At 43.4% G+C, this 26669-nt stretch overlaps 1 protein-coding gene across 2 annotated transcripts in view; it reads right to left on the bottom strand.

Moving 5' to 3' along the window:
* The window catches only part of TENM4 (teneurin transmembrane protein 4), a 1707472-nt gene that overhangs the window by 19301 nt on the left and 1661502 nt on the right, over positions 1–26669 (bottom strand). For both annotated transcript variants that reach the window (XM_069070949.1, XM_069070950.1), the window contains 4 exons: positions 18206–18378; positions 14305–14540; positions 7464–7760; positions 2774–4388 (listed from right to left, as the gene is read on the bottom strand). In XM_069070949.1, coding sequence (XP_068927050.1) covers positions 2774–4388; positions 7464–7760; positions 14305–14540; positions 18206–18378 — 2321 coding nt within the window. The remainder of the gene's footprint in view (positions 1–2773; positions 4389–7463; positions 7761–14304; positions 14541–18205; positions 18379–26669) is intronic.

The raw sequence follows: 26669 nt of genomic DNA on the forward strand, positions 1-26669 counted from the left end.
CCAGGCGCAGTGGGGAGACCAGTTTTGACTCTGTATAGAGATGTCCCAAAGAGGAAAGGGGTATGCTGTGGGAGGTTATGAATTCCTTAAGCAAAGGCTGGATGTTAGGAGTGTTCCAGAGAAGATCGGACACATTGACCTCTGAGGTCACAGAATCCTAGGACCTTTGAATTTGAACCTGACAAGGGTCCCCTAACTTTGAGAACCTTCCAGCCTGGAGATTCTAGGACTCCAAGAACTCCAAACACTGAGGCCTTACATCCCCAGCTCGCGAAGCCCAATTTCCTACAGAAGAGCCAGGACATCTGGCAAACACCCTAGGAAAGGTGTTCCCTCCTTCCCTCCCTTCTCAGAGAAATCTTCTCCACAGATTGAGGCTGAGGGTGGGCAGAGACCAGAGCCTAGCCCATCCTGAGCTGTGGCTGCAGTGTGGGATTCTTGCACACACACAGGCAAGAGAACGGTCAGAAGCTGAGAAAAATGGGGCCAGATTCTTATCCAAGAATCAGAGGACCCTAGTACTGGAAGGGACCTTGGAGTTCATTTTTATCAACCCCCCTCATTTCACAGATGAGAAAACTGAGGTCCAGGGAGATTGTCTCCCCTAAGATCACATAGTAAATCAGTGGAAGAATCAAATTAAAAAAAAAAAAAACGGTGATGGGGATGGCTAGGTGGCACAGCGAATAGAGCACCAGCCCAGGAGTCAGGAGGACCTAAGTTCAAATCCAGCCTCAGATTCTTAACACTTACTAGCCATGTGACCTTGGGCAAGTCACTTAACCACAATTGCCCTATATTCCCCCCCTCTAAAAGGCAAAAAAAAATGGTGATGATAAACACTTATGCTCTATAAGTGTTTTTAGATTTGGAAAGCACTTTACAAATATTATCTCATTTGACCCTCACAACAATCATGGGAGTGAAGTGCTATTATTACCCCCATTTTACAGATAAGGAAACTGAGGAAGACAACGGTTTAGTGACTTGTCAAGGGTCATACAACTAGTGTCTGGGTCTGGATTTGAACTCAGGACTTTCTGAGTCTAGGTCTAGTGCTGATGTCCCTGAATTACATGGCTCTTTTCACTACAGCACATCCTTAAGCATCTACTTGTTGTATAGAAAATATGCTTTTATTAAACAGTCAAAGGAGAGAGAGAGAGAGAGAGAGAGACAGAGAGAGAGAGAGAGAGAGAGAGAGAGAGAGAGAGAGAGAGAGAGAGAGAGAGAGAGAGAGAGAGAGAGAGAGAGAGAGAGAGAGAGAGAGAGAGAGAGAGTGTGTGTATGTGTGTGTGTTTAGGGGGGAAGGCTGGTGAGGAGAGAAAGGGAAAAAGGGACTAATTTATTTGCCAAGAGGCAGTGACAACTTTTTTTTCCCTTCCTCTGACAGAAAAGTACATTTCATATCACATTGAGGTTTTTTTTTTTTTCAGCTACAGTAACCTGCCAACACATTTCACAGTAAACTCATTTGAGGGCATGGCAGGAGGAGTGCTTAATGCAGACGGATGTAATGGAAATGTCAGCTCAATCCATCAGGTTTTTCCAAGGCTGGCAGCAAAGCTTCCCACCATGAAGTGTACAATTGCTAAAATATTCATGTTTAACAACGGGCCCTTCAAAAGTAACGACCTTTTTCTCTCTCCTCCTTTTCCCCTCCTCCTCTTCTTTCTTCGTATGGGGCACAGGATGCTAGATCTAGGAGGGCCTGAGGATGAAGAATATACCAGAGCTGAGAGAGCCCTTAGATCACAGACTGTCAGAGCTGGGAGGGTTCTGAGAACATGGAATGTCAGAGCTTAGAGGGACCTTAGAACATGGAATGTCAGAGCTGAGAGGGACCTAAGAACATGGAATGTCAGGCTGGGAGGGACCTTAGAACATGGAATGTCAGGGTTGGGAGGGACCTTAGAACACGGAATGTCAGGGTTAGAAAGGACCTTAGAACATGGAATGTCAAAGCTGAGAGGGTCCTGAGAACATGCAATGTCAGACCCTAGAATAGACTAGAAGGAAGAAAGGAAACAAGCATTTATTAAGCGCCTATTAGAGGTCAGATATTGTACTAAACACCTCACAAATACATAATTTTCTCCTCACAACAACCCTGGGAGGTATTATCTCCATTTTACAGTTGAGAAGACTGAGGCAGACAAAGGTTAATTGGTTTCCTAGGGTCCCCTGGCTGGTAAGTATCTGATGAGGCCAGATTCGAGCTCTTCCTGACTCCAAGTCCAGTGCTCTGTGCAGCATGGCACCACCTGGCTTAGTGTAACATTATTATAACACAATATAAAATGTCAGAGCTGGGAAGGACCAAGAAGACAGAAGATTATGAAACAGAATTTTAGAGCCGGAAGGAACCATGGAGATTATCTAATCAGACCCTTTGCATTTTACAGAAGAGGAAACTGGAGCCTTGTGTAGACGAGTGTAGAGGTGGCTTGGGGGACAGAGTGCTGGGCAAGTTGCTTACGCTCTCTCAGTCTCCTCAACTGTAAAATGGGGATAATAATAATATTAGTATTATTAAATCATTAAAATGAGTCAGTGTTTGTAAAACTCAAACATATGCAAATGTTAGCTATTATTATTATTATTCTTTGGTCACAGAGCTTGCGGCAGCAGCAGCAGCAGCAGGCATAGAACCCTCTCCTTAAAGGGGCACCTCAGGACTCAGGCAGGTGCAGCTGAACTCCACTGAACACTACTTGTCGAGCTCCTGCACCATGCTATGAGTCACTTAGTGAGAGACGATGGGAAAACTCACCAGTCATGTAGCACTTGATGTCCTGGGAGCTGCTGATGGGGTTGTTGTTCTTAAACATGTAGAGGTTGAAGGGCATGATGTTGTTGGTCCTCAGGCGCTTCCACATGGCGTGGTCCGGGCTGGTCCAGCGACCTGCCAGCACATCATAATCTCTCTTTCCCATGTGGACGAGCTTGGTGAGCGGATCGTAGAGACCGCCGTGGTAGCCAATGATGACCTGGAAGTTTGGGTTGGTGTCCATGTAGATCTCCCCATAAGCAGTGTACAGGATCTGCTTGATCATCAGGCCGGTGCCACTGAACACTGCCAGCGGGGTCCCGATGTTGTCACAGGCAATGTAGAACTCATCTCCACTGCTGAGCTCCATGGCAAACAGGTGACCCTGGAGGTCGTAGTAGAGGGATGCGATCTCCGAGCTGGAATGGTTGTATAAGTGGGTGACCTTGGTGGGGTTGGTCAGGTCTGCGTAGAAGAACTGGAGGTGGTGGCCGTGGCTGGTCTTGCTGGACACCCTCCTCCCCAGCCCATCATAGCGGTACCTCACGCTCCACCCACTGGCCCGGTTGTACGCCTTAATGAGCAGGCCCGCAGAGTTGTACTCAAAGACGTCACTGCCCCTCTGCCTCAGGAAGCCGTCTTCATCCATCTTGTACTGGACATCACCCAGCCTGGTGATCCGATCTCTGAGGTCGTACCTCAGCGGGGTGAGGCGGGCGCTGTTCCCGGGGCTCAGCAGGTGCAGGTTCCCGTTGAGGTCATAGCTGTAGCGCCACAGGGGCTTGTCATTGATGGACACTGTCTGGAGCTGTCCATCAGCATCGTACTCATAGGAGTAGCGAGTGGTGTTGGCATATGGCCCCACCTTCAGTTCCTTCTTCACCACCCGTCCCATGTTGTCATACTGCACGGTCATCCAATACATGAGGGACCGGAATATCTCATACTGGACTTCTTTCATCCTCCCATAGGCGTCAAAGTGCTTGGTGTGGGTCATGACTGCTGTGGTGATGATCTGGTTAATGTCGTAGTAAATGACCCCAAACTTGCCAAACTGCTCAGTCTTTCCCGACACATCATCGTAGCGGTAGAGGTCAATGGGAAGCGGGGTCTCATTGATCACGGCCTGCATGCTTGTCACCCGGAAGCTGTTGTCATAGTTGTAGTCAAAGCGGGCATTCACCATCCCTTCCTCCGTGAACCGGAAGATCTGGCGGTCAATTAGGGGACCAATCTGCCGGTAGCGGATGGTACATGTGAAGCCTTCATTCTGTAAGTTGATGGTCTTGAGCATGCCCGCTGTCTCATCATAAGTGAAACTGATCTTGGTGGTGTCATACAGCATCTCGGCCAGCTTCGACAGCTTCCCGTATTTATAGATCACCCTCCGGCCTGTGCCCAAATAAAAGGTGTGGAGGAGGCTCCCGTCCTCGGTGAAGTCTTGGATGACTGAGGCGTTGCCCTCAGGGGGCCGGTAGATATTACGATAGTAACCAATGGAACGGATGGTTTCTAGAGTCTGCCGGGCCACGTTGGGCATGGTCACGGAGGACAGGCGGTCATTCTTGTCGAATTCAAAGATGTACTGTCGTTGGCTGTGGAGAAGCAACACCATGGACTGGAGAAGAGGAAAAGGAGACAGGGTGAGAAAGGAGGAAGGGGGTGATTACAAGTGACATCTGGCTGACTGTCCCTACGTTAACTTTACACTCTTTAGCATATGCTTGTGCTTGGATAGACTCCAGCCTGTGCTTCCCCTCCCTGGACACGCTCTGTGCATTCTCACCTCCATGGCATTGTTCCCATTGTCACTTATGTACTTCCTCTCCCCCTTTACCTGCTGAGTTTCTATTGATTCTTTAAACCTTTATTGAGATGGACTTCCCTGATTCCCCTAGTGAGCAATAACTTTCACATTAGTTTCTGAGGTCCCTTCCAGCCCCACATTTATGAGCCTATGGTCTCTGGTTCCCTCTGGCATCACATAACACTTCATTTTGTACTTCTCTAATGCACTTATGTGGTCTTTTGTATTATAGTTATGTGTGTTGGTCTCTTACCTACCTACTGGGCTGTGAGCAGCATGAGGCGGTGACCATGTCTTATCTAATTTTTTTTTAATCTAGCACAATATTCTGCACAAAGTCAGTACTTAACAAATGTTTGTTAAATGAATGAATGAAAGAAAGGCTAATGCTACCTCTTATAGGAAGCCTGCCATTATCTCTCCTCTCAGTAATGAGTTTTTCATTTTCTGATGGTACCTTGTTCTCTGCTTGGCCCTCTCTAATAAACCTCTCATATCACATTGATGACAGCAGGCTCTCTGTCTTGGCTACACTTTATACTCCACCCATGGGTCAGCACAGTCGCTGGACATATTATCAAGTATCTGATAAATAATTTTTGCAAGAATATTGGTATCAACCAATGATCCATGTGATCTCCTAAGGTCAACCTGCACCAAGGCAAATTCCCAAAGAGAAGCAAAGTGAGAGTGTCAGGTATAGACTGCCCAAGTCCAAGCAAAGAAAAGTTGCCTCTTCCAGTCCCTAGTAATTCCCAGTCTTCTCCTTCCATTTTCTCTTTTAAAATCCAGAAAAGTACATTCTTTCCCATTCCCCTGTGAGTAAATCACAGAATTAAAGACTCTTTAAGTTGAAGAGAGCTCATGTTCTCAGTAGGAAATCGCTCTACAAGATCCCCACCAATGATCCTCCAGCCTCAGCCTGGACACCTCCAGTTCTCTCTGTGACTCCCCCTTACAAATCAGATTTTTGTGCTGCCCAGACTGCATTCAGGGAGCAAAGGCTACTGGACAAGAGCTTTGATCGTTAGGAAGTTTTTCCTTTTAAAAGCTGCTTCCCCAGAAGGCTCCTTCCCATCCCAATGGCTTCTAATTCTGAAGGTGATCCTACTGTCAGCCATGGATGGTGATTCTTGTTCTTGAAGATTCTGAAGGCTTAAAAGGTCATTCTTTTACAGTGCCCCCCGGATGAAGCCTCTTGGAAGATGTTCCCATGCTTCCCTGAGAGGTTCACCTGGATTTGGCTTTTTTGACAGAACCCCCTAATGGAAATGGGGCAGCTAGGTGGCACAATGGATAGAATGCTGGTCCTGGAATCAGGAGGACCTGAGTTCAAATCCATGCTCAGAAGCTTACTAGTCAGAAAGACTCATCTTCCTGAGTTCACATCTGGTCTCTGACACTTAATATGTGTGTCACCCTGGGCAAGTCACTTAACCCCATGAGCCTCAGTTTCCTCATCTGTAAAATGAATTGGAAAAGGAAATGGCCAAAACACTCCATTATTTTCGACAAAAAAGCTATAAAATGGGTTTCAAAGAGTTGCAAATAACCAAAGATAACTAAACAACAAATACTAAGGTAGAACGGGCTGAGATATACACTGTTTTTCTAAACTAACAGCATCAAAGCTGTTCTTTTCTCAGTTTAATTCACGGCTTCCTCATTTTTGTGATTTCTCTCCTTTTCAAAACTCTCCTAGCTTTCTGCTTCATTCTCCCCTTTGTACCTCTCATTCTCAAGTTTATACTATATTGACCTAATCCAGGGGTGGGGAACCTGTGCCCTCGAGGCTCTATATGGGGCTGCACTTGAGGACCTAGAGGCCCCAGGTTCCCCACCCCTGATAGTCCATGACTCATCTCCCAATTCGAACTAGAACCCAAGCATCCAGAGGGCTGGGACTGGGTTTTATTTCACTGCTGTATCTCCTACAGTGTCCAACACAGAGCTGGGCCGGGCACACAGTAGGTGTCCCAGAAATAATGATAATTACTATCAAAAACTTAATAACTCATTTATAGAGTGACTGGAAGTTTCCAAAGTGTTTTATTCACCATAACACCATGAGGCAGGTAGTATAGCTATTATGATTACTAATTTTTATTGTTCCCATTTTATGGATGAGGTAGCTGAGGGCTACTGATGTCAAATGATCTGCCCAAGGTAACAAAGATTAATTTTTAGGGCCAGAATTTGAACCTAGGTGCCCTAAGCTCAGTGCTCTTTTCATTATGCCATATTTCTTTCATCAAAAAGTTTATTCAACTGGTAATACAGCTGAAGAATTACTGAAGGGATAATTACTCATATCCCAATTGTTCTTTAAGGTTTGTGAAATACTTTCTTCCCAACAACCCTACAAGGTAGGTAGAAAAAATATTATCAAATGAGATAATATATGTAAAATCTTTTGCAAACCGTAAAGTACTTTGAAAGTATTGGCTAAACATGTCTAAGCCTCGGTTTTTTGTCTGTGGTCCCATGAGTTTGGTTAATCATTTTTCAGTCATGTCTGACTCTTCATGACCCGTTTTGTTGTTTTCTTGACAAAGATACTGGAATGGCTTGCCATTTTCTTCTCTAGCTCATTTGATGGATGAGGAAATTGAGGCAAACAGGGTTAAGTGACTTGCCCAGGGTCACACAACTAGTAAGGGTCTGAGGCAAGATTTGAACATGGGAAGATGAGTCTTCCTAACTTCCAGGCCCGATGCTCTATCCCCTGAGCCACCTGCAAGCTAGGAATTATCAGAGCTGGGATTTGGAACCAGATCTCCTTATTCAGTGTACTTTCTTCTGAACCACAACTTCAGCAGAGCATGCCCCAGGCATCAGAATGGCATCAGAGCCTCCCCAGAAGAGGTCAGTGAAGAAGAGCCTTGCCTTCTCTAGGTAAGTGTAGCTCCAGGACTTCCCATCAGCAAAGATCCTGGATGTGATACGGCCCGCCTGGTCATACTCCATCCTTTCTGACATGGTGCCCCTCTGGATGCCGGCAATGTGGCCACCTGGGGAGTAGGTCACATTGACACCATTCAGCCTGCTGCTGGGGGACCAGAGACTGGGCCTCCCAGCCTGGTCATACAGGATCCGAAGAGTAAACTTCCGGTGGTCATCGTAGATCTTCTCTGTCCGAGTCACTCGATCAAAGTCCAGGGACAGGAGGTTTCGGTTGTGAACCTGAAGAAATGGTGGAGAGAGAAATTAGTGAGGGTCTCAATTCCCAGACCGTTGAATCTGAAGAGGATCTTAGAACATCGCATATTTGAGACTTAGAATACAGAATATTACAACACAGAAATGCTACAGGTGGAAGGGGCCTTAAACATATGGGTGTCAGGGAGCCGGTGCAGAGTGGATAGAATGTTGGCCTTAGAATCAGGAAGACCTTGAGTCTGATCCCAACCTCAGACACTTACTAGCTGTGCGACCCCAGGCAAGTCACTTAACCTTCCTTAGACTTTGTTTTCTCATCTATAAAATGGGGATAATAACAGCACCTCTCTCTCAGGGTAGTTGTGAGGACTAAATGAGTTCATCTATGTAATGAGCTTTGCCAACCTTCAAGCGATAAACAAACCTTAGCTCTGATGATCAGGACAATGACAAGGATGCTTAGAACATTAGAAGAGCAATGGCCACCTGGACAGATGCCTTCATTTTACAGAATTAACAGTGATCCAGAAAGGAGAGGTCACATAGGCAGGCTACAGAAAGAGCTGGGATATAAACTCTGGTCTTCTGACTCCTTACTTAGCACGCTTTGTATATCATCAAGGGTTCAAGCTCCTCAGTGTCTTTAGGGCTGACGTCATGGCATGAAAGAAGGGACCCCAGACTTATAAAATAATAGCATTTTAGGGCTGGTAGGGGGACCTTAGAGCTCTTGCTTCCATGGTCTTCATTTTATATAGGAGGGAAGGTCACAGGGTCTAAGGGATTAATGACTGAGCTGAAACTCAAACCCAGTCCTCTGGCCTTGTAGTCCAATGTTCTTTGAGGATACAGTTATAGTATTATTCTAGGTTTCTACTGCATTTTCTAGTTTGCAAGGAGTGCCGCAGTAGGTAGTACAAAGATTATTACCCCCATTTTTAGCTGAGAAACTGGAGGCTCATGATTTCTGCAAAGTCTTAAGGCTGGTAAAGAGTAAAACTTTAACTCAGATCATAGGATAACAAAGCCCAGTACTCCTTAGAACATTCTCGTGTCCTCAATAGGGAGCTTATGTAATAGTTATCAAAGAATCAGGGGCTAAAGTGAGGGAAAGAAAATGAGCCAAAAGGCTATACGTATCCAGTGGGGAAATTCTAAACAGGCCCCTGAGTTTAAGCTGCAGGACCAGGCGCAGTATGTCACTGGCGGCACAGGCTGATACCTGTGGGGTTAGTTATAAATACAGAAATAGGATGCAAAATTCCATTTCTTTATTAAAATCTGAAAGCTGTGATTTACTGCTATTCCTCTGGGATCCCCTGCTTTTCTGGCTTTCAAAGGAAACTGAACTGCATGCTGGGGCAATGTTCTGGAAGGGGTCTGGACTGCTCCCATCCTGGGGACCTGGGCTCGATCCTCAGTGCCTGTGCCAGTGTTACTGGCAATGGCTGGAGGCACCATCCCTAGGGCCTTATCCAAGATGCCTTTGGAAATGCTCCTTAGAGAAATGGCTGGGAAGACATCCATGGGGGCCTAATAATGACAGCTCCCAGTTCTCCAGTGCATTAAGCTTGCAAACAGTCTCTCTCACAGCAACCCACGGAAGGCAGATTGTATAATCAGTGCTCTGCCCACTTTACAGATGAGGAAGATGAAACCCAGAAAAATGAAAAGACAAATAGAGGAAGAAGTCAGGATTCAAACCCGAGTTTCTTAACTCCAAGTCTTGTGCTATGTCTGAGACACCACACTTCCTCCTAAGAGCAACCCTGATTGTCTGATTGTGGGAACTTCTGAAGGTCACGTACCATGAGACAGGAGGTTTGCAGTGTGCAGTGGTGGAAGTGCCCACAGTTGGGAAAAAAATCACAGATCTAAGGAAGGCCTGATTTTAAATAAGAATTCTGCCTTTTACACCATGTCTAGAGGTTCCTTTGAGCTCTAGACCGCTCCCAAGCACAGAGTTACTGATGATAAGGAAGACAAGGGAGAAAAACCCAAAAGACCTCAGAGCTCAAACTTCTCTGATTTGATTTGCAAAATGGTCATAGGATATCTCCTTTGCGTTCCCACCAACCTTTCTGATTATGCACTAGAATTGTTTTTTGTCAAAATAATCTTTATCAACAATGACAAAAAAAATCATCATCATGTGTTGATATGGTTTTCCTCAATTAAAAACCTTCATAATCTTATTTTTTACCAAGCAAAAGCAAACTTTACCTGGCATTCAAGGCTCCTGAACCTCCACATAGCTTCACCCTAACTTTCTCTTGTGACCCAAAGGAAAGAATGCTGGACTTGAAATAAGGAATATCTGGGTTCAAATTTAGTTTCAGATACTAGTAGCTGAGTGACCACAGGACAAATAATGTCTCAGCCTCAGTTTCCTTATCTGTAAAATGAGGATAATAATACCTACACTGATTAATACCTACATCAATTAATGGCAAGCATTAGCCATTATTATCACTAGCTAATAATAATAGCTAGCATTAGATTATCATAAGCTAAAAATAATGCTAGCTAGCATTTATAACAATTTATAACTATTAACTTATTTTATTTCTCCAATGCCTTTGGGAGGTAGGCACTATTATTATCCCCATTTTTCAGATAAGGAAACTGAGGCAGCAACTTGCCAAAGGTCACATAGCTAGTGTCTGAGGGAAGATTAGAACTTATGTCTTCCTGGCTCCAGGCCCAGCACACTATCTACTGTACAACCTTGTCTTCGAATGGGATAATGATTGCAAATACTTAGTACAGAGCCTGCCATATAGTAGATGCTATAAACACTAGTCACCATTATTATTTTTGGTATTTGTCCTGAGGATTAGTAAAGATAAGCAGCTACCTTTTACCCCTAAGAATTCTGCTTAGTGGCTCCCTTAGAATCATGGGATTCCCAAGAGACTTCAGAGATTATCTATTCTAACCCTCTTATTTTAAAAATGAGGAAATTGAGGCTTGAAGAGAAGCATCCTTTGTCTAAGGTCACCACAAAGCTATTAAGCATTGAAATCATGGCTTAAACCAGGCCTTCTAACTCCAGGCCAATGCTCTTTCCATTACACTCTGTTGCCTTAAAAAAAAAGTATAATTAATAGTGATGAATTGTACCACATGACCTCAAAGGAGCAAGACAAGTGTCAGGCTGAATTGCTTTTTGACTGGCTTAAGGACAGGAGGCAGATCTAGACACAGATAGGAATACTTGGTTTCCAACCACAGTGCATCTCTTAAGCCATCTCAACCTTTTTTGGTGGGAAAACAGGCTTTAAAAGAGTCTCTTCTAAGACCTTCCTCTGAATGCTGAGGACTTGTGTACATCTCTCCACTCATTTAAAAGAAGGGCTCTTTGGAATCCCAGGAGAATGTCAAACCGTTCCCAATTTGTTAATCTTACATTCTCTCCATTGAGTCCCCCAACTTAGAAAAATGGCAGAGGAGCAGCTCCAAGCAGGCAAAGATGTGTGTGTGTGTGTGTGTGTGTGTGTGTGTGTGTGTGTGTGGCATTCTCCCCCACTCACTCCCAACCTCTGCCTGTCCAAGTTACAAAGCCCTGAAAATGAGGATTTATAATGAAAATGCTGAGACAAGTCTAACTGTAGAGACCAGGATGGCACGGCTGTAATAAGGCTGTCTTCCCAGGGGTAATCAGACACAATTGTGGAGATAAAAAATATCGTCGCCTAGAATTTCCATGAAGCATAAGTATTGATGCTGAGAACACAGGAGGCTGGGTTAGGTTCATGGTGGAAACACAGAATCTTGGGTGGAGAGGGACAGCTCCCATTAGTGGAGGGGACCATTAGCTGTGTTATCCTTAATGTCCAGCCCTGACTGCCCACTGCTTCCGAGATGAGGGAGGGAGTGGTTATGTCTTAGCTGGGGCTCTTGTGAGACTGTGTGTCAGCTCTGTGACTGAATAAATAAAATTGAATTAAGCAGATAGCTTGGGAACCATGCTGGCAGCAGAGAGATTATTTTACATCCTTCTTTATTAAAAAGTTCCTGCCTATAAGAAATGAGTTACGTTATTGGAAGGGCTCCCCCCACCTCACCTACCCCCTGTAACATTTTAATTTCAGATGGTATTCAAGGTGGCCATGGGTTTCTAGCCAACTTAGAATCATAGAAGCTGGAAGTAACCTTAAAGACCACCTGATTGAAAACCCCATCAAAAGCATGAATGGTTATAGTAACAAAGACAACAGTCATATTAAGAAGAATAACAACAACTCACATTTCTATGGCACTTAAGAGTTTTCCAAAGTACTTTCTGCACCAATGTTATTAAAGAGGAAATGTATTACAGAATTGCTGTTTTATAGGTAAGGAGACTGAGGCTTAGGAAAGGTGTCATTCTTTTCCCTGGGCTGCACAACTATGAAGGGTTGGAGTCAAAGCCAACCCTTCCTCTTGCACCTTGATCCTGGCTCCTACTCTGGGGATCTGCCCAGCAATCATCTCCCCTCACCTACAGTCCCTTCTCTAATTCCTTTTCCCTACGAAAATGCTCACATCTCCTTTATATTTAGAAAACAAAAACAAAAAAATCTTTTCTTTGATTTTCATCCTCTTCAATTGTGCTCCTAATCCTTTTGTCTTTTTTTTTTCTTTTTGGAGGGGGAAAGCCAGGGCAACTGTGACTTGCCCAAGGTCACACGGCTAGTAAGTATTAAGTGTCTGAGGCTGGATTTGAACTCAGGTCCTGTGGACTCCAGGGCTGATGCTCTATTCTATTCACTGCACCACCTAGCTGCCCCTCCTTTTGTCTTTTTAACTGATAAATTCCTAAAAAAAAAGTTAGTGCCTCTAGATGATTTTAGTGTCTCACCTCCCAATTCTCTTCTCAAACCCTTGCAATCTGGCTTCAACACCCTCTTTCACTGAAATGACTTTCTCAAAGGTTACCAATGATGCTGGAAAGAGAACTGGACGTGATACTTTACCTCTCTGGGCCTTACTTTTCTCATCTGTAAAATGGGGAGGGAGCTGGTCTAGATAACCTTTAATTTCCTTAATTATTATTATTTCTAGGGTGGCTATGTGGTGCAGTGAATGGAGCACCGGCCCTGGAGTCAGGAGGACCTGAGTTCAAATATGGCCTCAGACACTTACACTGTGTGACCTTGGGAAAGTCACTTAACCCAAATTGCCCTGCAAAATCAAAAATAAATTTTTTTTATTATTACTTAAGCCTTTTCTCAGTGTTCATTCTGGTTGACCTTTTGTTACACCAGATACTGCTGACCAAGTCCCTTTTTTCTAGCAATTTGTCCTCTCTTGGGCTCTGGGATCCTCCTTTCTCTTCATTTTCCTTCTACATACTGGGTCACTCCTTCCCAGTCTCCTTCACTGGTTCACTATCTATCTCCTGCTCCCTAAGCCTTGGCATCCTCTGGGTCAATGTTCCAGGTACTCCCCATCTGCTTCTACACTCTTTCCTATGGATCTAATTATTTCCTCTACACAGCTGACCCCCAAATGTGCATGCATCTTTGGCTTTCATCCATCTCCTGGGCCACATCCTAGCATCTTTAGGTCCCTGCCTGAGATCCCAATCAAAATGTTCTGCCACCATGTCAAACTCAATATGCTCAAAACAGAACTTCGCCATGGTCCACCCCTAAATGGGTCTCTCTTTTGGCTCGATGTTGACTATCTCCAATTGATTCTGGTTATATCATATTTGCACATAGTTTTTTGCAGGTTGTCTCTCCCACTTGATGGTAAGCTTCCTGAGATCAAAGGGCTCTTTTAACTTTTCTTTGTATCTCCAGCATTTAGTTCAATATCTGGTGCAAAGTCAGTGCTTAATAAAACTTTACTGACTGACTGGATATGACTGTGCTTAGTAAAACCCAAGACTATGCACCTTGCAGAACTTTTTTTGTACCATGGACTCCTTTAGGTATACTGGAGAAGCCTATGGACCCCTTATCAGACCATATTTTTAAATGCACAAAATAAAAAATATAGGATGACAAAGGAAATTAAATGTAATCGAATGTAAATATATTTTAAAAAATATTCACTGACCCCAGGTAACATGGTCTGGATTTGTAGTTGAACCCGAGTTCATCCTGGTTCCAAAACTTGCTAAACATGAGTAACCAGTCACTTGAGGAGGTCACTTATTATAATAATTAATAGTAATAATAAATCATCATTTAATTTTTGATGACTAATTTATCAACAGTTACTATGTATATCAACTAATAACAATAGTAGCTAGAGTTTATAGAGCATTTTAAGGATCACAAAGTATTCTATATGTGTGATCTCATTTAATCTTCACAACAACCCTGGGTAGTGGATGCTATTATAATGCTCATTTTACAGAAGAGGAAACTGAGGCAGAAAGAGGTTAAGATGCTTGCCCAGGGTCACACAGCAAGTAAGCGCCTCCGGCTGGATTCATACTCAGGCCACCCTGATTCTAACTCTGGCCCTCTATATACAGCGTCACCTTTCTGGCTCTCATTTTCCTCATCTGTAAAGTCAGCAGTGGATAGTCTCAAAGGTCCCTTCGAGCAGATTCAAGGATCTGCTTGCTTACCCGTAGCCGGCGTCCGAAGACGGTGACCTGGCCCCTGGCCTGCTCTTTGCGCTGTCTCCATTCCACAAGGTTAAGCCCATTGTCAATGGGCAGGGTCACATTCCTCTTGCCCACCGTGGGGTTGACGGTGCCAGCCAAAAGGTGGGGCTCAGTCTGTAAGGCCACTTCCATGCCATTGGCCAGCATCAACCTCAGGGAGCCGTCAGCACCGAGGTAGTAGCTGTTTCGTACTTGGTCTGTGGGAATAACAGTCAGAGAAGCTTTATTAAAACATGCAGCATGTGGCAGCATGAGGGCAGGGGAGTGCTTTCTTTAAACCAACTAGAGAATCATTCTAATAATTACTGACTAATTAATTAATCAATCAACAAATAGCAACGAAGCACAACGGAAAGAACATTAGACTGGGCCCACACATGCTGGGGGGTTCTAGCCCTGGTCCTGCCAATCATTTACCATGTGACCACAAATTTAATAACCAGCACTTATATAATGCCTTAAGGTTAGCAAAGTGCTTTACAGATAGTCTCTCATTTGTTCCTCATGACAATCTTAGGAGGAAGGTACTATTATCACTCCCATTTTAAAGATGAGGAAACTAAGGAAAATAGAGGTTAAGTGACTTGTCCAGGTTCACACAGTTAGTATGCCTCTGAGTCAGAATTTGAATTCAGGTTCTCCTGATTCCAGGTTCCCTTGCCCTTTGTGCAAATCACTTTAATTCTCTGGGCTTCGGTTTCTTATCTGTCATACAAGGTATCTGGGCTGGGAGAGGAGTTTTTAACCTTTTGGGTCATGGACACCTTTAGCATTCAGGTGAAACCTAGGGATTTCTCAGAACAATGTTAAGTGCAAAAATAAAATACATAGGATTAAAAAGAAAACCAATTATGTTGGCATACAATTATTGAAATATTAACAAAAACAAATTTCACAGACCAAAAGTTAAGAACAGCTGGGCTTGATGGTCTTGGAGATCCCTTCTGGTTTTAACTTTCTACAGTAGGAACATATGTAGACTTAAAAAAATACATGTATAGATAGATACATTGTTGCTTAATCTTTTTAGACCTGCCTGTTCATGACCACATTTGGGGTTTTCTTAGCAGAGATACTGGAGTGGTTTGTCATTTTCTTCTCCAGATCATTTTACAGATGAGGAAACTGAGTAAAATAGGGTTAAGTGACTTGCTCAGGGTCACATAGGTAGTAAGTGTCTGAGGCCACATTTGAACTCAGATCTTCCTGACTTCAGGCCTGATACTCTATCCACTGTGCCACCTAGCTGCCTCTGTGTGTGTATACAGATGTATGTACACAGAAGCATAAGTGTGCATATATTTATACGTGTATATGTGTACATACACATATATGGAAGGAGTTTTGCAAACCTGAAAGTGATATGCATACATACATATCACTTTCAGGTTTGCAAAATTCCTTTCTTACAACTTGTAAAGAAGACAGTAATGGTAATGTTATCATCTTCATTTTACAAATGAAGAAATGGAGGTTTTGAGAAATTAAGTGATTTACTTAATTTCTGTGTGACCCTCGGCAAATGTTTGAGATGGGATTTGATCTGGTATTCCCAATTCTAGATCCTCCACTTATTACATTATCCATCCTTTCAGATCATTTCCTCCTGGCCCCTTCCAACTCTAATAGTTTGTATTCTGTGTTCTAACATTCCCTGTCCCACAGTAATGTTTGAACATTCTATGGTCAAGGGTTCCTCTGGGCTCCAAATGTCTATTTTCTGTGTTGCTCTATTCTATGTTCTAAAATGCTATGTCCTACATCCAATATTTGAACATTCTATGGTCAAAGGTTCCTCCCGGCTCCAAATTATCTGTTCTGTGTTCTTATATTTTCTGTGTTTTAAGTGTGCTTCCAGATCTGACATTCTATGACTTATGACTATGAGCACCTATTCTAAATTCATCACTATGTGAGACTCCATCATTGGTAGATGATGGATAAAAATAAATGATAAGACACATTTTCTACATTTCCATCAGAATTTAAAATTTTACTCCAAATGAATGTTAACCTACTTTCTGTAAAGAGGCCCATGGAAACACTGATTGGAAAAGATAAACCAAAGAACCAACCACAGTTTTAAAAGACTTTTTAGGTGCCATCTTAAAAGGGAAACCTACTATTCATTAAGGTTAATGATATGATGACAAGAATATCCTTTTTCCTAGAAAAATTTGGTTAAATTGAGTCTTTTCTTATTAGTAACTTAAATCATAGGGTCATAGATTTAAAGCTAGAAAGAGATCTTAGAGTTCATACAGGCCAATCCCCTAATTTTATAGATAAGGAGAATGAGGCAGGGACCAGTGAAGAGCCTTGCCCAAAGTCTAAACACAGTTAGCAAGCAGCAGAGAAAGGTTTCAAACCTGGGCTTTCTCATTTCAAACCCAGTGGGTCTCTAGCCAAGACCCATCCCACGATCTCATCAAAGGCACCGTGTTGTGAGAAGACAGTGTGATGAAGGTAAAAGAAGGTAAAACTTTACACTTATGGGCCCAGAGGTGTCTGTAGTCAAGACAGATTTTGAGGGACAAGCCTAGAAGTTTCTAGAATTAATGCATACTTGGGGTCAGAAGACCTAGGATTGCTCATATCTATGCCACTTTCTGCCCTGTGTGACTGCGGACAAGTCACGGCACTTCTCTGAGGCTCTGTTTATCCATCTGCAAAATGGAAGTAGTGAGGATCATATTAAATAGTAGAGCTGAAAGTACTTCATACACTGTGAAGGGCTATACTAAGGGTAGGAATGAAAAACATAATGTTAGGGCATTAGCCTTGGGATCAGGAAGACACAGGTTCAAATCCAACCTCGGATACTTATTACTACTATTAACAACTAGCATTTATACTATACTTCCTATGTGCCAGGCACTGTGCTAAGCATTTTGCAAATATTATCTTATTTGATCCTCACAGCAACCCTATTCCTATTTTACAGACTAGGAAACTGAGACAAGAAAGGTTAAGTGATTTGCCAAGGGTCACACAGCTAGTCAGTGTCTGAGGTTACATTTGAACTCAGGTCCAAGGATCCACTAGCTGTGTGACCCTGGTTAATGCCTTTAACCTCTCTGGGCCTCAATTTCCTCATCTGTAAAATGAAGCGGTTGGACTCACTGGCCTCTGAGGTCCCTTTCTAGCTCTATAGCTGTGAATTGATGATAATAGCATTTTAATAATAAAGTTACACACCTTAGATTAGAAGTCTTTTTCTCTGGGCTTCTCCAATAGCATAAATGAACTTTCATAGAAGCAGCAAAAGGGACTTCTCCAAAGCCAAACCCCCTTCATAATTAGGTGTACTTATTCCTGTTTCCTTTTATCCTCCCTGTCTGCATCTGTGTGAAAGTGTCTTTAATCTGGAAGCCGTTAGAAAGGCAGAGTAACGAGGTCAGCCGGCTTAGGAGCTAATGGATGCTTCAGCCTTTGTTCAGATGGTAATAGGACATGACAATACCACATGAGAACGACTGCTCAGAAGTGTCAGGCTGAGGGGTCACAGGGCTCAGACTGGGCCGGGCCATCCATGAGCTAGGCTGACTGTGTATGTGTGTGTGTCCTTTCAATGCAAGCCATGAGAGAAGCTTCAAAGAAAACAGTTTGGGTATCAATGTTTATGGAATTTGAATACCAGCTTTGTGGCTTACTTACCTCAGGGAAATAATATCCCCCTCTCTGGGTCTCAGTTTCCTCATCTGTAAAATGAGTGGGAGCTGGATGATGCCAAAGGTACCTTCCTTTCAGGTCTAAATCTTATGAAACCACATTCTTTAGCAGAAGAGATGTGTTTCCTGCTGGGCCACCCCTGCTTCTTTCTCCTCAAGAGTCCCCGAGACCACCCTGACCCCCGACTTACCCTGTAACAGTGTGTAGAAGGCACCAGAAGCTGACAGGTTGGTGGTTATGGTCACGTCATCTTTGCTGGATGTTTCCACCTGGACATGCACTGAGCTGTCTGTGTCACTTCGAAAGCTGCTCACCTGGCCAGTGGGGAACGTCACATTTGTCAGGCGGCCAAAGCTGTCATACCTGCAGACCACCAGAGGAGTGGGATGAATCATGAGTGACAAAGAGACAAGAAGCTGGTGTCTTAAGGCAGCACAGGGGAGTAGGGGAAGAACATAGGATTTGGACCTGGGAGACCTGGATTTACATCCTTGCTCTGTCTCTTGCTAGCTATGAGACCAGAGGCAGGTCTCCCTGGTCTCTTAGGTCTCCCTGGGCCTTAATTTTCTTATCTGTAGAATGAGCATAATAATACCTGTAACTTTAAGTTCTAGGGAAAGTAATTTATTCATATACTGCTAGTTGGGGAGAGAAGCAATAAAGCAAGTCAATAAAACACACAAGGCATCAGTCCCACCCATATGTATCAGTGTGGCTTCCAGATCATTCAATGAATGAATAAATTAAGATGAATTTAATAAGAGCTCACTATGTGCACATGCAAATCACAATCAGAGCTGCCCCAGCTGGAATGAGCTACCTCCAGAGGTAGCGAGACCTCAACAGGGGTTTTCAAGAGAAGATGGACAGATCATTTGTTGGATGGTGTAGATGGAAGTCGTGTTTATGGCTGGGGTTGTACTACATTATCCTGGAAATCCCTTGTGGTTCTGAATTGTGAGGGTACTGAAAGCACTGAGACAGATGAGGTCCAGGGTCACAGAAGAAAGCGTTCAGAGATAGTGTCGATACGGGAGCCAGTACCAAAGTTGTTACTGAAAACCTTTTTTCCCGGGCCAAGAAAGACAGGGGCCTTACACAGAGCTTTGACTAGAGGAATACGGACTCTTCCCCAGACTTTCCTGTCTTTTAGACCCTCCTATCTTCTCACAAATCACCTACATGGTCCTGGGCAAATAATTTCGTTTCTGTGAGCCTTGATATTCCATATGTGTAAAAAGGGGATAATAATACAGGGCTGTTGTGAAGAAAATGTTTTGTAAGGTGTAAAGGGTTATGCAGATGTATCAGGCAGGTGAAGCAGTGACTCAACCTCTAGGCCTGGAATCCAGAAGACTTGAGTCTTCTGTGAGACCCCAGGCAATTCACTTAACCTCTATTTGTCTCAGCTTTCTCAACCATATAATGGGATTATAACAGATTTGTAGATTTGTTGTAAGGATGGGGGGGGGGGGGAAGGCAGGGCAATTGGGGTTAAGTGACCTGCCCAAGGTCATACGGCTAGTAAGTGTTAAGTGTCTGAGGCCAGATTTGAACTCAGGTCCTCCTGACTCCAGGGCCTATGCTCTATTCACTGTGATAATATTTATAAAGCACTTAGCACAGTGCTTAGTACATAGGAGGAATTTAATAAAGCTTATTCCTTTCCCTTTATCCTCCCCTTCCTCTCTCTTCCTCCTCTTCCTTCAGTCTTCCTCCTCCTCTCCTTCTTCCTTCTTCTTTCTCTTCCTTCTTCTCTTTCCTTCTATTCTTCCCCCTCCTCTTCCTTCTTTTCCCTTTCTCTTTTTCCTCTTCCCTCTTCTTCCTTTTTTCTCTTCATCCTCCTCCTCCTGCTCTTTATTATGACTGTAATCCTTGCAGACACATGACCACACTGGGGCCTGATATGAGTCGGGAGACTCTAGTATTGAGAATGGCACCATCTCCCCAATTCCCAATGTGCCTTTTAGTACCTAAGGAGACCAGCACCTGTAACAAGAGGGTTGAATGTTTTGGCATCTCCAGTGAAGCAAAAACAGCCTAACCTTAGCCTGCAGCTCACAAGACAGAATCAATGAAGCTAGAAAGATGTCAGAGGAGCCAAAGGGATCCATTCCACTTTCTACTTCTGAGAAGGACTGCACTAAGATGCATTCAGAGGTCTCTAGGCGGTACAATACCCTCCTTCTCGTTCCCTTGCCACCCTCCTTTCCTGGGTCATCAAGCCTTTTGCATTAGGGGAGAGGAGATGCTTCTGACATCTGAGGTGTGATGATCCAGGGATGCCCGTATGACCAGAGTTCTCAGTTTCCTCACTTGTAAAACAGAGATAACATTACCTTCACTATATGGATTATCGAGGAAAGGACCTTTGCCAACCTTAAAAGGCAATATAAAGATGAGTGAGAGTTATTAAACCCACCCTGAGAGGTTATTCACAGGCTCACTGTATAATCACAAGCACATTATTTTACCTTTGAGCCTTAGTTTTCTCATCTGTAAAATAGGAAGAATAATGCTGAAAGCCCATAGGAGTCCTGAAAGGTTAAAATAAGATAAAGGATAGAAAAGTGCCTTTTAAAAAGTAGCCGGTGGCACAGTGGATAAAGTGTTGGGTCCGGCATCAGGAAGACCTGAGTACAAATTCAAACTCAGACACTCAGTAGCCATATGATGCTGGGCAAAATGGGCAGAATGGGATAGAAATGCCATTTTTTCCCCATCCAAGTTCACAGATCCATTGAAATCTTGGACTCAGCACACCTGAGTTTAATCTCAGCTTTTCTACTTACTGCCTGTGTGAATCAAGCAATAGGTGCCTTCCAACCAATGATTCCATGATCATCAGTAATTATCTTGCAGCTTTGATAATATGTTGCCAGTAGTTTATTTGGGGTGGGGGTATGATCTGTTTTCCATAAGTATTACCCAAAGGTCACATGCCAGCATCTGATGTTTTTCCCTACCCTAATGTATATGGGGATGTGAGATGGGAGAGCAAGTATGTGATTAACATTTTTATTATTATTTTTAATTAAGGGCAGATGAAGTGTAAAAATCAGGTCTGTATAATAGCCTTTAGCATTCACTTGCAAATGCAACAGGAGTTTTTTTTTAACATACATGCCATTATTTCTGTCAATTGCTTTTGCCTTGGAAATATATTATTCCTTGGGTCCTTATTCTCCTACCCTTCCTTTATGATTAATAACAAGGACATTCATTTCTAGAATACTTGAAGGTTTATAAGGCACAACTCTGAAGTGGAATTCAAACCTAGATCTCTCAGCTCTAAGTTCCATTCTCCTGAAGGATCAGAGGATCTTTCCAACTGATATGCAGCTGAAGCCTTCAGGACAAGTTGTCTCCCCCTTCCCCACTCCCCAAGTCCCACCCCTTTCTGAGAGCAGGGAATGTCTTTTCTAGGTCTATCCTCAGTGCTGTGCATACAGCAAATATTTAATAAGTATTTCATTCATTCGTTCAATTACATCCTGGTACTTCTAATTATCTACTGTGTACAATACACTGTCCTAGGTATCAGAAACAAAGATAAAATGATGTGGCTTCTTCTCATTTGATTTTCATAACAGCCCCCATTTTATAGATGCTAAAACTCTGGCTCAGAATTAAGTCACATAAGTGGTGGAGGCAATACTTAAACCCATGTGTTCTTACTTCCAGTACTGAATACTTTCTCCCACACTATAGGCTGGGGGAAAGCAATACTTTGCTTTCTAAATGCTTCTAGTATCTCTGACTTTGTATGTGACATTCTATTTCCCACCTTTGCCCAGACTCTGTCCTACATCTGGCATGATTTTCCTCTTCACCTCCATCTTGAAGAATACCTAACTCCCCCAAAATTCAGCTACAGTGCTACCCTGATCCATCAAAAAGCATTTTAAGTACCTACTATGTGTCAGTCACTCTGGCTATAAAGAATGAAACAATGCCTACTCTCAAGGAGCTTATGTTCCAAAGAAACCCCCAATGAAAGGCCATCCCTGAGTGACTCTGTTAGAATCCCCACAAAATCAATTTGAATTTACTTGGTATATATTGTATATTGACCTACCTGCATATATGAATCTCCTTCCCCAACACCCCTAGCAGAATGTAAACTCCCTGGGGGCAGGGCAGTTTCATTTTTAAATTTTTGTATCTCTAGTACCAAGCACAATGCCTGGTACATTACAGGTCTTTACCAAATGTTTGCTGAACTGGATGATTGAATATTATAAACATATTCGAGGCTGCCTTAGGGTTGGGGCACCATCAGGGGTACTGAGAGGATTTTAACAAGGAGAAAATGAAGGGGACTTTATCTCCTCTCTGTTCTCCCTTGCCCCTTCATTCCCATCTCTGTAGCTAATCCCTTACTTCCTGACAAGGGTCTGGGATTCTGGGATCTACAGAGTGTGATAGTAATGGCAATTAAAGATTCCCCTGTATTGGCTTGGTTTTCAAATTGATTGTGTTAAAACCCAGAGTTTGTTAATCCCACCTGTGGGATGGGCTTGTTGATGTGAAAAGAAAGTCCTGAAGTGGGAGGAGCTGGTGATGTAGATTTGGAGAGACAGGAGAGAGGCGGAAGATCTTTTTGGAAGCAGCACCTCGTGGAGAGAGAGAGACTAAGAGAATTGCTGGTGGCCGCTTTGAATTGCCCTGGACTTTTGAGACCTGCCCCCTGAGCTGCCAAGGACTGAGGAGACATGGCTGTTTTGCTGGTACTTTGTCTGTCTGTTTTGATGTTGTTTTGCCAGATTTGTCCACTGGTGAAAGACAGTCCTTTTGTTGAAGAGGTCCTGGAACCTGGCTGTTCACTAAGAAGCTCTGAGACTGTCCTGCAGACAGAGAGTGAATACTGTCCACTGGTGAGGGACAGTACTGTTGTTGCAGGGGTCTGGAGACTGTCCTGCAGACAGAATGAATACTGTCCACTGGTGAAGGACAGTGCTGTTGTTGCAGGGGTCTGGGAGCCTTTCTGTTGGTTCAGAAGCCCTGAAGAAGGATTTTCTTGTTGTATGTTTACAGAAATCCTGGGAGAGGGCTTTGCTAATGTGTTCAGGGGTTCTAGGACTGTTCTACAGACAGAGGATAAATTCATGAAGGGACTGGCAATGTATCTTATGGCCTTGCTAAGCCTTGTCTCCCCAGGAACTAAGATTGCTGAGAACTTGCCTCGTGTCAAGATGAAGAAAAGACCTCCATTTGGGTATTAAGTGCTGTGTTTAAACTTGATGTAACTCTGGGGTAGATTCAATTGTGATCCAGGGGTGGGGAACTTTTGACCTTATTGTGCTCTGTGATTGACAAATGAAGGTACTTTACCTATGTTTGGAAACTAATCTCCATTTGAGAAGAGGGGTTTTGTGGTGGACCAAATGAAGGTATAGCCTAGGGGTGGAGTAGTATTTAGAACAGGGACTTTGTAATTGATTGAATGATTGGAAAGTCCTGGGGTGGGGTAGTACTTGGAGATTATTTAATCACACTTAGTAAATGCTGTATTTTAATGATGTCATGTTTTGATCTTCTCTGTTCTTGGTTTGTCACTGAATAAAATAGAGAGCACCTATGCTGGTATTTTGAACCTGGGAAGTTGCCTTTGCTTGGCATTATATTACACAGAGCTACAGTGGAGTCTTGGCATAACAACAAATCATGTGTATTTAGCATTTCAGAGTTTACAAAACCCTTTCCCCCATAGCTGCCCTATTTCCCAGTACTGTGAGGGAGATCAAACAAGATAGCAAGAATTATAATAATGATAAGCTAGCATTTATGTAGTGCTTTAAGGTTTGCAAAGCACTTTATGTATGACATCTCATTCAACTCCGAATCTTAGAAAGCATTTTTGAGATCCATCAGTCTAGCCACTTTCTCTTGATGGGACGCAGGGAAGCTGAAGCTAGAAGTAGGAGATCCGTGGTTATTAAGCTGCTGTCCAGGGTGCTGGCCACTGCTCTGAGTATCTGTGGCTAGATCAGTTGTGCTACTTAGAGAATCTGGGTCGTCCTGTTTATAAAGGCTAAGGCTTGGAGGGGGCCCAAGCTTCACTATTGACCCAGATGTACTATTTCCTGAGTGTTCCTGCAGAGGAAGGGATTAAAGGTGTGTTCAGAGGCAGCCATGTGCCCAGGAGGCCATTTAGGCTTTCCTTGAGCATCTGTCCTATGTGGGATGATGGAAGAGATAGCTAATGCTTGACACTAACAAGTGCTGGGCTGGCGCACTGCAGCCATCTCTAAAAGGAGACTTGTTCAGCTCAATTTCAACATCTAGGGTTAAGACAATATTTGTTGTTAATCGGCCGCTCTAGAGAGCGTTGGTTTTCAGTGACTTTGAGGGCCATGCAGAAAGGTCCTCAGGGTTCATTCATCCAGTCCTATCTTTTGCTCAATACAAGGATCAGATCTGCAGCATCCTGAAACAGGATCACCCTTCCTCTTACCTGAGTGTCTCCAGTGATGGGGAGCTTACTACCTCATGAAGGAGCCAGTTTCACTGGTGAATGGCTCTGGTTATTAAATTTTCCCTTATCTGTCACTTATTTCAGCTGGATTCCACAGTGCATAGAGCACCAGGCCCTGGAGTCAGGAAGACTCATCTTGAATTCAAATCTAGCCTCAGGCACTTACTAGCTGTGTGACCCTGGGCAAGTCACTTAACCCTGTTTACCTCAGTTTCATCATCTATAAAGAAGGAAATGGCTAACAACTCCTATACTTTTGCCAAGAAATCCCCAACTGGGGACATTAAGAGTGAGATACAACTGAAAAATGAATGAATGATAATAGTTGTGTTACCCTGGACGAGTCCCTTAATTTCTGTCTGCCATCTGTAAAATGGAGAAAATAATAGTATCTACCTCCCAGGGTTGTTGTGTTAGGATCAAATGAGATAATGTTTGTAAAGTGCTTTGCAAACCTTAATGTGCTGTATAAATGCTAGCAATTATTATGACATACCCTACCTAAATCACAAATGATCCCTGTGGGGAGAAGCTGTTAATGTCACTAGTACTGAACAATTTCCTGAATTACTACAACAGCATTCCTGCTAGCCACCATCTTTAATCCAGCAAATGGATAAAATTCAATATCTATTTATTAATCACCGACTCTGTCCAAGGGGGAGAGGTAGCATGTGGGTAGAGAGATATGGAGAGAGTGAGAGTGAGTGAGAGAGAGAGAAGGGAAAGAAAAAGGAGGAGAGGGAGGGAGAGGGAGAGGAAGAGGGAAAGGGAAAGAGAGAGACAGAGAGAGAGAGAGACAGACAGAGAGAGAGACAGACAGAGAGACAGAGACAGAGAGAGAGAGACAGAGACAGAGAGAGAGACAGAGAGAGAGAGACAGAGAGACAGAGAGAGAGAGCTGGCTCTGGAGTCAGGGAGATTTGGGCCCAAGCCTTACTATTGATTGCTATACTGACTTGGTGGCCCTGGGCATTTCTACACTGGTAGAGGAAATTTCTCACTACCTGGAGATTCTAAGAATTATGAAATTTTAGGTTCTATTCCTCCTATCCTCCTATTCCCCCACCCCAAAAGGGTAAAGTATATGTGCTAAACCCTGGAAATTCAAAGACATAGTGCTCCAACCTTGAAAGCACTTGCCTTCTACTCCAGGCGGGAAGCAATATAACATGTACACAGATAGATAGCATTTCTTGTTTATGCCATTCTGATGAGATCACTTACTACTTTTTCTCTTCCATATCTTATTGTACGCTGCAAAATCCCTGGGGCTCTGTTTTGTACCTGTCTGCATTCCTTCTAGCCTTACCTAACCCACTGCAGAACACAAGATACTGCTGATACTCAGTGAGTATTCTTTGCTGAGTTACTGAATGGATGAAAGAAAGAAAACCCACCTGGAGCCTGCCACTCACTGGGGCAAACTTACAAGCAGGATTATTCCTATGACCACCATGTCCCACTTTGCAAATCTGTTTTGGACCATGGTTATTTCTTCTCAGAACACATTCTTAGCTCTCTGATTCCGTTCCTCTGAGGTCAAAATTTGAAATGGATGCTACCCAATGTTAGAGAAAATGAACAGTTACAGCTGATTCTTGACTGATGTTTGAACACCAAAACCCTGCCTGACTTTCCCTCGATAAATCAGTCACTAGACCTTCTGTGTGCCAGGGGCTGTGTGAAGCACTGGGGATACAAAGAAAGGCAATTTCTGCCCTCAGAAAGCTTACAATCTGTGACAAATTGCAAACAACTATATACAAATAAGCTATAACTAAGACAAAATTTGAAGGCACTTGAATTAAGAGGTATCTGGAAAGGTTTCTTGTAGAAGGTGGGATCTTAGCTGGGTGGAAGCTAAGAAGGGGAAGATGAGGAAGGGGAGAATTCCAGGCATGGGGGACAGCTAGTGAAAATGGGGATCATGGTTTACCAGGTGCTTTCCTGAACATGATCTTATTTTATTCCCCTCCAACAATCCTGTGAGAAGATGCAGGGGAGGGATTAATCTCCTCATTATACAAATAAGGAAACTGAGGCTTAGGGATGAGCTTACTTGCCTGGAGTAACACAAGTAGCACAACCAGGATCTGGACCTAGACCAGACACTTTCCATTATGTTTGTATCACTGTTGTTGCTGCGTGGAAGTGCAGGACTCTTGTTTAATCG

This window comes from Petaurus breviceps, unplaced genomic scaffold (assembly GCF_028583685.1).
Source record: "Petaurus breviceps papuanus isolate PSGF00001 unplaced genomic scaffold, PetGlider_PUasm1.0 90823, whole genome shotgun sequence".
Lineage (NCBI taxonomy): Eukaryota > Metazoa > Chordata > Mammalia > Diprotodontia > Petauridae > Petaurus > Petaurus breviceps.